At 45.8% G+C, this 14,040-nt stretch overlaps 1 protein-coding gene across 1 annotated transcript in view; it reads right to left on the reverse strand.

Annotated features, from left to right (window-relative positions):
• The window catches only part of MCM3AP (minichromosome maintenance complex component 3 associated protein), an 888,504-nt gene that overhangs the window by 592,595 nt on the left and 281,869 nt on the right, over positions 1-14,040 (reverse strand). Inside the window, 2 exon segments of the mRNA XM_030208795.1 lie at positions 11,797-11,994; positions 12,992-13,131. Of these exon segments, the coding sequence (XP_030064655.1) occupies positions 11,797-11,994; positions 12,992-13,131 (338 nt within the window).

A 14,040-nucleotide genomic window follows, 5' to 3' on the forward strand; every position in this document is an offset into this window, starting at 1 on the left:
CTTATTAATCTCTGGGTTTTTAGTGTCACTGTGTCCTGGGATTCCACTAGACCCAGCCATGGTCAAGATTGATTTCAGATTTCTCTGGAGAGAAGAATTTTCTTCCCCGTATCCATGCTCAGTGCCATAAAGTTTGCAATCTTATATCTTTATCTCCTTTGAGCTCCTGGTTACATTCTGCCACAACTGTAGCAACTCCCTATAAGAAAAGGACCAATAGGAGAACCCATAATTTGTGCCTTTCAGATAGCCCCATTTGCCTGTCATAGGTTAGGCATTTTTGTTGACATGGTGGACAGAGCAGTGACCAAATTAAAACTTAAAAAAACTTTTCTTTAAAGAAAAGTTGCTCTGACAAAATTGTGAAGAGGCAACAAGGTGAAAAACAAATAACGTACATAAGTATTGCCATACTGGGAAAGACCAAAGGTCCATCAAGCCCAGCATCCTGTTTCCAACAGTGGCCAATACAGGTCACAAATACCTGGCAAAATCCCCCAAAAGTACAAAACATTCTATACTGCTTATCCCAGAAATAGTTGATTTTCCCCAAGTCCATTTAATAATGGTCTATGGACTTTTCCTTAAGGAAGCCGTCCAAACCTTTTTTTAAACTCTGCTAAGCTAACCGCCTTTACCACATTCTCTGGCAACGCATTCCAGAGTTTAATTACACTTTGAGTGAAGAAATATTTTCTCCGATTCGTTTTAAATGTACTACACTGTAGCTTCATCGCATGCCCCCTTGTATTTTTGAAAAGCGTAAACAGACGCTTCACATCTACCCATTCAACTCCACTCATTATTTTATAGACCCCTATCATATCTCCCCCTCAGCCGCCTTTTCTCCAAGCTGAAGAGGCCTAGCCGCTTCAGCCTTTCCTCATAGGGAAGTCGTCCCATCCCCTTTAGCATTCTCGTCACCCTTCTCTGTACCTTTTCTAATTCCACTATATCTTTTTTAAAGATGCGGTGACCAGAATTGAACATAATATTCGAGGTGCAGTCGCACCATGGAGCGATACAAAGGCATTATAACATCCTCATTTTTATTTTCCACTCCTTTCCTAATAATACCTAACATTCTATTTGCTTTCTTAGCCACTGCTGCACACTGAGCAGATGGTTTCAACGTATCTACAACCACACCTAGATCCCTTTTCTTGGTCAGTGACTCCTAATGTGGAACCTTATTGCGTAGCTATAATTCAGATTCCCCTATCCCACATGCATCACTTTGCACTTGCTCACATTAAACATCAACTGCTATTTAGATGCCCAGTCTCCCAGCCTCGTAAAGTCCTATTGTCATTTTTCACAAACCTCTTGCCATTTAACAACTTTGAATAACTTTGTGTCATCAGCAAACTTAATTACCTCAGTAGTTACTCCCATCTCTAGATCATTTATAAATATGTTAAAAAGTAGCAATCCCATCACTGACCCCTGCAGAACCCCACTATCTACCCTTCTCCATTCAGAATACTGACCTAAAGATAGTCCCCCGGGAATAGAAGCATGGCAGCACAGGCAGCCAGGAACTGTCGTCTCACCGGTGATTTCGTCCTCCGGTCATCGATGTGGACCAAGGAGTTCTACGCCTAAGATCCCCCTCGTGAAACTGCTGTGAAATGCTTATACTCTCCAGCCACCCAGCTCTAAACTACTCCTACCTTCCTCCTGGACTGAATGGTATTCATCCTAGAGTACTGATAGAACTGAAAAATGAGCTTGCGGAGCTACTGTTAGTGATATGCAATCTATCCTTAAAATCGAGCGTGGTACCGGAAGATTGGAGGTTGGCCAATGTAACGCCGATTTTTTAAAAAATTCTTTATTTATATATTTTCCATTTACAGCCAATGACATAAATAGCAGAAATTTCAGAAATTAAAATATAAGAAAGATAAATACTCAAAACCAAATATGGTTTGAAAAAGAAAACATTTTAAATTTGTCCACAAAACGTTGAATCAAGATACTAGGTAAAAAGAAGAAACAAAAAGGAAAATCAAACTAATTATATAAATGGAGGGGTGAAAGCAGGCTTCCGCAGCCAACATTACAGCGCACCTATAAATGCGTCAATTCTTCAGTAGTTTTAACACACTCCATTTTGAGAAATTCTAACAATTTTTCAGGAGTAAAGAATATATAATTACCTGTTTCAAAAGTAACAAGACACTTGCAAGGGAACTTTAACAAAAAAGTAGCACCAATCTTTAAAACTCTAGGCTTATATATCAGAAATTCTTTTCTCCTTTTTTGAGTGCTCCTTGCCATGTCTGGAAAAATCTTTATCTTTTGTCCAAGAAATAAATCATTTAAGTGACGAAATTAAAGTCTCAGAATGTTGTTTCTATCCATTTCAAGGGCAAATGTCATTATTTATGTAGTCCTCTCTGTGATCAATTCCAAGGAACTCTCAAGGAATTCAGACAAAGTTGCAGTAGCCTGAGGTTGATCATTAGTCGGTCTCATTACTCCTGAGATGTATTGGGTCCAAGTGATAGGGGGATACCCTTCCACAGGAATCCCCAACACTTCTCCCAAATATTTTCTAAACATATCTATTGCTGGTATTAGAAAAGATTTAGGAAAGTTCAATATTCTCAGGTTATTCTTCCGTCCATTATTTTCCAAATATTCTAATTTCCTATCTTGAGTTTCTTTTCCTTTGATCAGAGTCGCTGTTACATTTTGTAACTTATTAGCCTCACTCTCCATAGTTACCATTTTCTCTTTTTGCTCTTGAACACTTTTGAGTCAAATTTTTATTATTTTGTTTCAGTTCCATTATTTTGCACTTAATAGATACATTAATCTGGAGTAGAGTGTTATTTACCTCCTGAATCACGTCCCATAACGAATTCATAGTCACTTGCTTAGGTCTTATCAATCCTCCGCCGCTCTCGGAAGTGGAACCACGGTTAGCAGGGGCACCGACCAGCAACTGTCCCTGATTTGATGTTTCTCTAGCCTGGGTTGAGGTAGTCGGAGGTCCTCCTTCCACAAACTCAGAGGACTCAGCCTCGTACTGTTGTGGTCCCGCCGATACCAATACATTTCCGGGTTGCGGACGAGCGGTATAGGATGGGGGGCTTAACGTAGCTCCCTCGATGCTGCGCTCCACTCCAGTAAGGGGTGAGCCCGTCAAAGCGGGAGTCTGCTCACCAACAATCCCGATTCCGAAGTTCTCCAACGTTCCTTGGCGAGTGCCCGGCGTAGACACTGGGACCGTGGAGGTAGGTACCTGTATTTTCGCCTTTCTTTTCCCCATCGAAATCGGGGACAAAAATGCTCTCGCTGGTTCACTGTCGATACTCAGGAGCTCAGGATTGAACGACTGTTACAGGCGCCATCTGGATTCGATGAATTAGCGTAACGCCCATAGGGGAGATCCGGGAAATTATAGACCGGTGAGTCTGACGTTGGTGCCTGGGAAAATGGTAAAGGCTATTATCAAAAACAAAATTACAGAGCACACCCGAGGACATGGATTACTGAGACCAAGCCAGCATGGCTTTTGTGTGGGGAAATCTTGCCTGACCAATTTACTTCAATTCTTTGAAGGAGTAAACAAACATGTGGACAAAAGGGAGCCGGTTGATATTGTGTATCTGGATTTTCAAAAGGCGTTTGACAAGGTACCTCATGAAAGGCTACAGAGGAAATTGGAGGGTCATGGGATAGGAGGAAATGTCCTATTGTGGATTAAAAACTGGTTCAAGGATAGGAAACAGAGTGGGGTTAAATGGGCAGTATTCACAAAGGAGAAGGGTAGTTAGTAGGGTTCCTCAGGAGTCTGTGCTAGAACCACTGCTTTTTAATATATTTATAAATGATTTAGAGTTGGGAGTAACTAGCAAGGTAATAAAATTTGCTGATGACACAAAGTTATTCAAAGTCGTTAACTCGTGACAGGATTGTGAAAAATTACAGAAGGACCTTACGAGACTGGGAGACTGGGCGGCTAAATGGCAGATGACGTTTAATGTGAGCAAGTGCAAGGTGATGCATGTGGGAAAAAAGAACCAGAATTATAGCTACATCGTGCAAGGTTCCACGTTAGGAATTACAGACCAAGAAAGGGATCTGGGTGTCATCGTTGATAATACACTGAAGCCTTCTGCTCAGTGTGCTGCTGCAGCTAGGAAAGCGAATAGAATGTTGGGTATTATTAGGAAAGGTATGGAAAACAGGTGTGAGGATGTTATAATGCCGTTGTATCGCTCCATGGTGCGACCGCACCTTGAGTATTTTGTTCAATCTGGTCGCCACATCTCAAGAAAGATATAGGGGAATTGGAAAAGGTGCAGCGAAGGGCGACTAAAATGATAGCGGGGATGGGACGACTACCCTTTGAAGAAAGATTAAGGAGGCTAGGGCTTTTCAGCTTGGAGAAGAGACGGCTGAGGGGAGACATGATAGAGGTATATAAAATAATGAGTGGAGTGGAACAGGTGGATGTGAAGCGTCTGTTCACGCTTTCCAAAAATACTAGGACTAAGGAGCATGCAATGAAACTACAATGTAGTAAATTTAAAACAAATCGGAGAAAAGATTTCTTCACCCAACGCATAATTAAACTCTGGAATTCATTACCGGAGAACGTGGTTAGCTTAGCAGAGTTTAAAAGGGGGTTAGACGGTTTCCTAAAGGACAAGTCCATAAACCACTACTAAATGGACTTGGGAAAAACCCACAATTCCAGGAATAACATGTATAGAATGTCTGTACGTTTGGGAAGCTCGCCAGGTGCCCTTGGCCTGGATTGGCCGCTGTCGTGGACAGGATGCTGGGCTCGATGGACCCTTGGTCTTTTCCCAGTGTGGCATTACTTATGTACCTGCTCGACTGGCACATCAGCCCTACATTAAAGCCGCCTCTCCTAGGGCCTTCTACCTCTTGGACAAAAGATAAAGATTTTTCCAGATACAGCTGTACCTCAAACTACTGAAACAGCCCTAAGAACTAAGGAATCTCTCCATCGGGGGCAACACTTCTGAACACCTGACTGCACCTGTGTTTATCTGATTATGACTCATACAACTCCCAGGGATGCAGAACCCCTGTGACCAGGGCAACAAAGTAGACCACAGGACTGACGTAGATCTAAATCTGCAGACAAAGCTGCTTAGTCAACCAAGGATCCTCGGGATGTCTCCCGTGGGATGTCCCCATCAGATTCCAACCTCCAACACAACTCTTAACAACTAACTGTGAGTAATTTATCTATATTTAATCAATAAATCCATACAAACCACTACATAAGACTCAGAGCCACTACTGATCTCAATAGACCTAAGCCATGTCAAAAATACATAAAGCACACAAGACCAGAACATAAGAATCCATCACAAAGAACTAAGCCCTACCGCACAACTATCAAACGCCACCTACCAGCAGCCCAAAACGAATTGACACCACAATGAACACCGTCAAATTGCTCATAACAATCTACTCCTTAACCCTGATCCAACAAACACTAACTACCCCACTAGCAGAAATCAACATCATACCCACACTACATAACCATAAAAGACTGACCAGATACATCATACCCCACCAAACCAGCAACAACCAAAACAAAGGAAGAACACCAACATACAGACAACACCAACACAAGGGAAAGAAAGGTCATAACAAACCGATATTACAACGACAACTAACAAAAATCAACACACCGAACACAGTTGACCCTTACCTACAAATTCAAGTGGGTTATATCAACACCAGATCCGTAGTAAATAAAACAACAATAGCAACAATCTGGATCATGTCAGAAAACCTCGATCTACTTTTCATAAACGAAGCCTGGATCCATGACCAAAAGGACCCCATAATTCTAGACCTATGCTCCCCAGGATACAAAGACTTACTAATTTTGGGTAAGACATAGAACATGGGTATTGTTGGTGTTTCAACCTGAAGAAATTCATTTTCCTTTGTGGTGAGAAAGCCTGACCTAGTCACTACCTAAATCACTTATGCAATTTCTTGTTGTAAGCTCGAAGTGGGGTCCGATTAAAGAGGAAGTGTCACTCAATCTCCTGGATGTAGTCAGTCCGGCTCATAAAGCGAATGCCACATACCTGTAGAAGGTATTCTCCGAGGACAGCAGGCTGATTCTTCTCGCTGATGATGGGTGACGTCCACGGCAGCCCCTCCAATCGGAAAACTTCACTAGCAAAGGCCTTTGCTAGTCCTCGCACGCCCATGCGCGGCCGTCTTCCCGCCCGAACCGGCTCGTGTTCGTCAGTCCCATATGTAGCAAGACAAAACAAGGGAAGACACAACTCCAAAGGGGAGGCGGGCGAGTTTGTGAGAACAATCAGCCTGCTGTCCTCGGAGAATACCTTCTACAGATATGTAGCATTCGCTTTCTCCGAGGACAAGCAGCCTGCTTGTTCTCACTGATGGGGTATCCCTAGCCCCCAGGCTCACTCAAAACAACAAATATGGTCAATTGGGCCTCGCAACGGCGAGGACATAACTGAGATTGACCTAACAACTTATCCAACTAACTGAGACTGTAGCCTGGAACAGAATAAACATGGGCCTAGGGGGTGGAGTTGGATTCTAAACCCCAAACAGATTCTGAAGCACTGACTGCCCAAACCGACTGTCGCGTCGGGTATCCTGCTGCAGGCAGTAATGAGATGTGAATGTGTGGACAGATGACCACGTCGCAGATCTCTTCAATAGTGGCTGACTTCAAGTGGGCCACTGACGCTGCCATGGCTCTGATATTGTGAGCCGTGACATGACCCTCAAGAGCCAGCCCAGCCTGGGCGTAAGTGAAGGAAATACAATCTGCTAGCCAATTGGTTATGGTGCGTTACCCCACAGCCACTCCCCTCCTGTTGGGATCAAAAGAAACAAACAATTGGGCGGACTGTCTGTTGGGCTGTGTCCGCTCCAGATAGAAGGCCAATGCTCTTTTGCAGTCCAATGTGTGCAGCTGACGTTCAGCAGGGCAGGAATGAGGACGGGGAAAGAATGATGGCAAGACAATTGACTGCTTCAGATGGAACTCCGACACAACCTTTGGCAAGAACTTAGGGTGAGTGCGGAGGACTACTCTGTTATGATGAAATTTGGTGTAAGGGGCCTGGGCTACCAGGGCCTGAAGCTCACTGACTCTACGAGCTGAAGTAACTGCCACCAAGAAAATGACCTTCCAGGTCAAGTACTTCAGATGGCAGGAATCCAGTGGCTCAAAAGGAGGTTTCATCAGCTGGGTGAGGACGACATTGAGATCCCATGACACTGTAGGAGGCTTGACAGGGGGCTTTGACAAAAGCAAACCTCTCATGAAGCGAACAACTAAAGGCTGTCCTGAGATCGGCTTACCTTCCACACGGTAATGGTATGCACTGATTGCGCTAAGGTGAACCCTTACAGAGTTGGTCTTGAGACCAGACTCAGACAAGTGCAGAAGGTATTCAAGCAGGGTCTGTGTAGGACAAGAGCGAGGATCTAGGGCCTTGCTGTCACACCAGACGGCAAACCTCCTCCATAGAAAGAAGTAACTCCTCTTAGTGGAATCTTTCCTGGAAGCAAGCAAGATGCGGGAGACACCCTCTGACAGACCCAAAGAGGCAAAGTCTACACTCTCAACATCCAGGCCGTGAGAGCCAGAGACTGGAGGTTGGGATGCAGAAGCGCCCCTTCGTCCTGTGTGATGAGGGTCGGAAAACACTCCAATCTCCACGGTTCTTCGGAGGACAACTCCAGAAGAAGAGGGAACCAGATCTGACGCAGCCAAAACGGAGCAATCAGAATCATGGTGCCTCGGTCTTGCTTGAGTTTCAACAAAGTCTTCCCCACCAGAGGTATGGGAGGATAAGCATACAGTAGACCTTCCCCCCAGTCCAGGAGGAAGGCATCCGATGCCAGTCTGCCGTTGGCCTGAAGCCTGGAACAGAACTGAGGGACCTTGTGGTTGGCTCGAGATGCAAAGAGATCTACCAAGGGGGTGCCCCACACCTGGAAGATCTGGCGCACTACTCTGGAGTTGAGCGACCACTCGTGAGGTTGCATAATACTGCTCAGTCTGTCGGCCAGACTGTTGTTTACGTCTGCCAGGTATGTGGCTTGGAGCACCATGCCGTGACGGCGAGCCCACAGCCACATGCTGACGGCTTCCTGACACAGGGGGCGAGATCCGGTGCCCCCCTGCTTGTTGATGTAATACATGGCAACCTGATTGTCTGTCTGAATTTGGATAATTTGGTGGGACAGCCGATCTCTGAAAGCCTTCAGAGCGTTCCAGACCGCTCGTAACTCCAGGAGATTGATCTGCAGATCGCGTTCCTGGAGGGACCAGCTTCCCTGGGTGTGAAGCCCATCGACATGAGCTCCCCACCCCAGGAGGGACGCATCCGTAGTCAGCACTTTTTGTGGCTGAGGAATTTGGAAAGGACGTCCCAGTCAAATTGGACCAAATCGTCCACCAATACAGGGATTTGAGAAAGCTCGTGGACAGGTGGATCACGTCCTCTAGATCCCCAGCAGCCTGAAACCACTGGGAAGATAGGGTCCATTGAGCAGATCGCATGTGAAGGCGGGCCATGGGAGTCACATGAACTGTGGAGGCCATGTGGCCCAACAATCTCAACATCTGCCGAGCTGTGATCTGCTGGGACGCTCGCACCCGCGAGACGAGGGACAACAAGTTGTTGGCTCTCGTCTCTGGAAGATAGGCACAAGCCGTCCGAGAATTCAGCAGAGCTCCTATTAATTCGAGTCTCTGTACTGGGAGAAGATGGGACTTTGGATAATTTATCACAAACCCCAGTAGCTCCAGGAGGCGAATAGTCATCTGCATGGACTGTAGAGCTCCTGCCTCGGATGTGTTCTTCACCAGCCAATCGTCGAGATAGGGGAACACGTGTACTCCCAGCCTGCGAAGTGCCGCTGCTACTACAGCCAAGCACTTCGTGAACACTCTGGGCGCCCGGGGGTGCCGAAGCATGCTCCCTAGAGCTCTTAGCCTTCTTTAGGGCCAGATCCACAACACCAGTCGTGAGGCAACTGAGTGCGCATCAGCTCTGGGTCCCCATGGATCCGGTACTGGGACTCGATCTTCTTGGGAATGTGGGGATTACTTAGAGGCTTGGTCCAGTTCGCCAGCAATGTCTTTTTTAGGACATGATGCATGGGTACTGTGGACGCTTCCTTAGGTGGAGAAGGATAGTCCAGGAGCTCAAACATTTCAGCCCTGGACTCGTCCTCCACAACCACCGGGAAGGGGATGGCCGTAGACATCTCCCGGATAAAGGCCGCAAAAGACAGACTCTCGGTAGGAGAAAGCTGCCTTTCAGGGGAGGGAGTGGGATCGGAAGGAAGGCCATCAGACTCCTCGTCAGAGAAATATCTGATGTCCTCCTCCTCCTCCCACGAGGCCTCACCATCGGTATCAGACACAAGTTCATGAACCTGTGTCTGAAGCCGTGCCCGACTCAACTCCGTGGAAACACGGCCACGGTGGGAGCGTCGAGAGGTAGATTCCCTCGCCAGCACCGGCGAAGCTCCCTCCGCCGACGTCGTCGGGGAGCCTTCCTGGGAGGCGACCGCAGTCGGTACCGCAAGCGGCACCGATGTCGGAGACCTCACCCCGGGCAAGGGGCCAGCTGGCGCCTCACTCGACGGTACCGGTGGCGCAAGCACCCCCGGTACCGGAGGGGAAGGGCGCAACAGCTCTCCCAGGATCTCTGGGAGAACAGCCCGGAGACTCTCGTGCAGAGTGGCTGTGGAGAAAGACATGGAAGCCGATGCAGGCGTCGAGGTCAGAGTCTGTTCCGGGCTGTCCAAGGTGGAGCGCATCGACACCTCCTGAACAGAGGGTGAGCGGTCCTCCCGGTGCCGATGCCTACTGGGTGCCGACTCCCTCGGCGACCCAGAGCTCTCGGTACCGATGCGGGAAGGAGACCGGTGTCGATGCTTCTTTGACTTTTTCAAACGAAGCATGTCACCGGAACTTCCCGGTACCGACGAGGAGGACGTAGAATCCAGCCGTCGCTTCCTCGGGGCCGAGGCCGAAGAAGGTCAGTCTCGGGGGGGGGGGGGGGGGGGGGGCTGTACCGCAGGAGCCCTCAGGGTAAGGGGAGACCCACCCGAAGGCTCACCGCCACCAGCAGGGGAATGGACAGCCCTCACCTGCACTCCAGTCGAAGCACCACCGTCCGACAATATCAGCACTAGTGGAGGTCCCGGTACCACCGACGCCGACTTTCGATGTCTCGGTACCGACTATGCAGAGGGTCGATGCCTCGATGCAGTCGATGTAGTGGATGCCGAGGTCGAAGGTCTTGAAGCTGTCGACGTCGATACACTCGATGCCCCCGGTGCTGTTGCCGACGAAAAGCCCGAGAACAACACGTTCCACTGGGCCAATCTCGCTACCTGAGTCCTTTTCTGTAAAAGGGCGCAAAGACTATAGGCCTGCGGGCGGTGCCCAGCCCCCAGACACTGAAGACACGGCGCGTGCCTATCAGTGAGCGAGATTACCCGGGCGCACTGGGTGCACTTCTTGAAGCCGCTGGAAGACTTCGATGACATGGGCGGAAAAATCGCGCCGGCAAAATCAAAACTTGTAATGGCGGTAAAGGCACCAAAATAGGGAGAGAAAAAAACCCGAACCGAGGCCTGAAAAAGGCCTACCCCGAAAACGAAAGAAAACTTAGCGGGGCAAAAACTAGAAACATGGGAAAAGACCGTAAAGGTCTTCTTTTAATTTTTTTTTTTTTTTTTGCAAAGAAACACGCGAAGACACGCAAGGGTCAACTTGAGGGGAGCGAAACGGCGCAAACACGACCGTCCCGAGCGCGGACAAAAGAAGACTGACGAACACGAGCCGGTTCAGGCGGGAAGACGGCCGCGCATGTGCGGTGCGCATCGGCGCGCGAGGACTAGCAAAGGCCTTTGCTAGTGAAGTTTTCCGATTGGAGGGGCTGCCGTGGACGTCACCCATCATCAGTGAGAACAAGCAGCCTGCTTGTCCTCGGAGAATGACTATACCCTTTCCCTTGTCCGCTAGTTTGATATCATCTTGATTTGATCTTAAACAGCGGAGTGCTTTGTTAGGTTAAAAAAAACATTGTTTCCTGCTCTGTTCTATTCTGACAATATCTCGCTGGACATATTTGGTCAAAAGCCTGAATTACTGGGATATCCATTTGGAAAGCTTTTTGACAACTTAATCTTCTCCACACACTGAAGTAATGTCCGAAAAAGAGTGAATTATGTGTAAATTACAGGTGAATTTAAAGAGGTCTATAAGTGTGTGGAAAGAATCACAATGTGAAGCTGGTATATATGTCAGCCCTTTTTGTAATATGGTAAATTCTGTATGTGATAATGTATTGTTTGATAAATACCGGTATATCTATTTCCAACTGTCTCTCCTCTGGAGTGTCTTGTTCCAAACTACTCTGCCCCTGCCCCGTGTTGGAATCTGTCTCTCCAAGTGAATTCGTTGGACCAACATGCCTTTGGGGGTGCCCTCCCTCCACCGCTTCACCATAGCATCAAGCTGGTTAAAAGATTTCTGGCATGACGTTATCCATATAGTGATTGAAAATAAGTTTACCAGCCGTTTATGAATATAGAAGTCCATTTGAATATCAATATGAAAAAATTGTTTTTGTATTTCTTTAATCATATATACAAAATTATATGTTTCCTCTGCTACACATGTAAATCTTATGTTCCTTCAGATATGTGTAAACTTCTTAGCATTTCGGTCATCTGCAAAGATTCTAAAAGCAACATTTTGATAAGGTCTCTTACCTTTCTTATTCCACGGGTACGATTCCATACAAAGTCATACCATTCACGATAATTTCCTTCCCCGTGGTCTAATATATGGGTTACTAAATAATCCATTGTCATGCTCAGCACAGCAGAAGGCCGAAGTTCATGGGGCAAAGGTTCCTCTTGGTCTGCTGAGGATCTGCTGTATTCTTTTACTGCAGCTGTATGATTTACCTGAGGAAGGGATAAGTTAACAAAAAAGAAGTGGAAGAAAACCCATAAATGGCTAACTACAATAAAAGATATACCTATAAAAACAGCCAGGGCAAACAAGATATGTTAAAACAAAGTTGGGGGGGGGGGGGGGGGGGGGGGGGCAAAATTACATACAAACATTTTAGTACTCTGTTTCTACTGGGAAATACATATTTATCATTTCTATCCCCACAATTTGACAGTGAAGAAATTTCATAGCATTCATATCTGAGGACCATGGGACTGCAGAAGGCCGCCAGGCTGCCTCCTGCGGTCAGCACTGGGCCCAGATATTCAATGCCAGGCCATTTCCGGTGACCGGCATTGAATATCCAGGTGTTTTTTGGCTGATTTAAATTTAACTTGCCAAGCCGATAGTCAGCACTGGCTGGTTAAGTTTAAACCAGCCAAAAACATTCCAGCTATTTCAGTGGCCTAATCTGGCCGCTGCCAAACTTAGTCAATGATGCGCTGAATATTGCCTGATAGCCGGTTATATTGAGCGATATAACCAGCTATTCGCTAAGCAGCAATATTCAACAGGAGATAGCCAGCTATCCCTTGCTGAATATTGCCAGATAGCTGGTTAAGTGCAATTTAACCGACTAGGAGCCATTCCTGGCAGATTATATGGTTTTAAAAATCAGGCAGCATATCAAATTATCCAAAGTACACATAGGAAAGGAATACTGAGCCTACAAAGTACACATGACATCTAACCAAATTTCTAATTCAGAAAGAAACATTATACTCCTTTGAATATGAGAAGATTACTGATAGCATCATTCTACCATTCTCAGATTTACAACACAGATTCCAAGCACTGAGAGACTGTACAAAGTAGCACAGAAAAACTCCTGAGAGAATGTGAGAATGCATCATTAATAGCAGAGGAAAATGCTATTTAATATGGTTAACAACGAAGGGAAAAATTAACAGAGATTCATATCATAATAGGCTATATTTTCCTGTGTACCATATTAGTTCCTGGCAGGAGTTCGAAGAGACTAAGTTGATTCCTGATCTCTCTCATATAGCGTTCCTTCTCAGGGCACATATCAGGACATGTGCCCACAAACACCTTGGCTTTGCCCAACTCTGTCCTTTTCACTCGGGCTAAACAAAAAGAGATACAGTGAACAATAAGACTGCTTGCTAAGCAATTAGCACAAGCATATACACTTAACATAACACCTCTCACATAGTCCTTAATTTGCATAACGAACAGTAAGCTGAGGAAATTTTTTTTAAGTTATTTATTGCATTTGTATCCCACATTTTCCCACCTATTTGCAGGCTCAATGTGGCTTACATAGTTTTGTTAAATTATGCACACCTGTTAACTTTCTTACCTTTAGTCCCTACCAGATCAGTCTAGAACTTGTGGGGTGGTATTCATCAACCAGCATATGTCTGGAGAAAGAGTTTCTAGAATTCTGGGCTCTACCCTATTAGGGCACTGTACAAAATGAGATCTTTAGTATTTTGACCAGCAAAGCAGTGGTGAAAAGGATATTTCCTCTTCTGAAGATAATTTGAATAAATATTGAAAAAAGCTGAACAGCTAAACTTTGACAACAAAGAAAGAAACTTCAATTCACAATAACAAAGATAACTAGAAAATCAATAACAATTACATACATAAATACTGAAAGCTCTTATAAACTGGTCTGGTAGGACTGAAGGAAAGAAAATTAAAAGATAAGCACTATTATCTCCTTCCTTAGAATCCTTACCAGACTAGTCCAATCCAGAGCATGTGATATGTAGCAAAGCAATTCTTAAAAAAGGATGGGACAAGGATCCTTGTGTCCCAAAGAGGACCAAGTTGAATGCTACAAATGTCTAGGAGAGAAACCACTAAGGATTCTACCCATGACTCTGAAATATCTCTATAGAATGTGATTGCAAAGAAATATTTTCCCTTTTATGAAATAGGCTGAAGAAATCATCTCTAAGCCAGCGAGCAATAGTACCTTTAGAGGCTACTTCCCCTTTCCTTAGCTCTCCATTGAGAATAAATTT

The sequence above is a fragment of the Microcaecilia unicolor genome, chromosome 7 (genome assembly GCF_901765095.1).
Source record: "Microcaecilia unicolor chromosome 7, aMicUni1.1, whole genome shotgun sequence".
Lineage (NCBI taxonomy): Eukaryota > Metazoa > Chordata > Amphibia > Gymnophiona > Siphonopidae > Microcaecilia > Microcaecilia unicolor.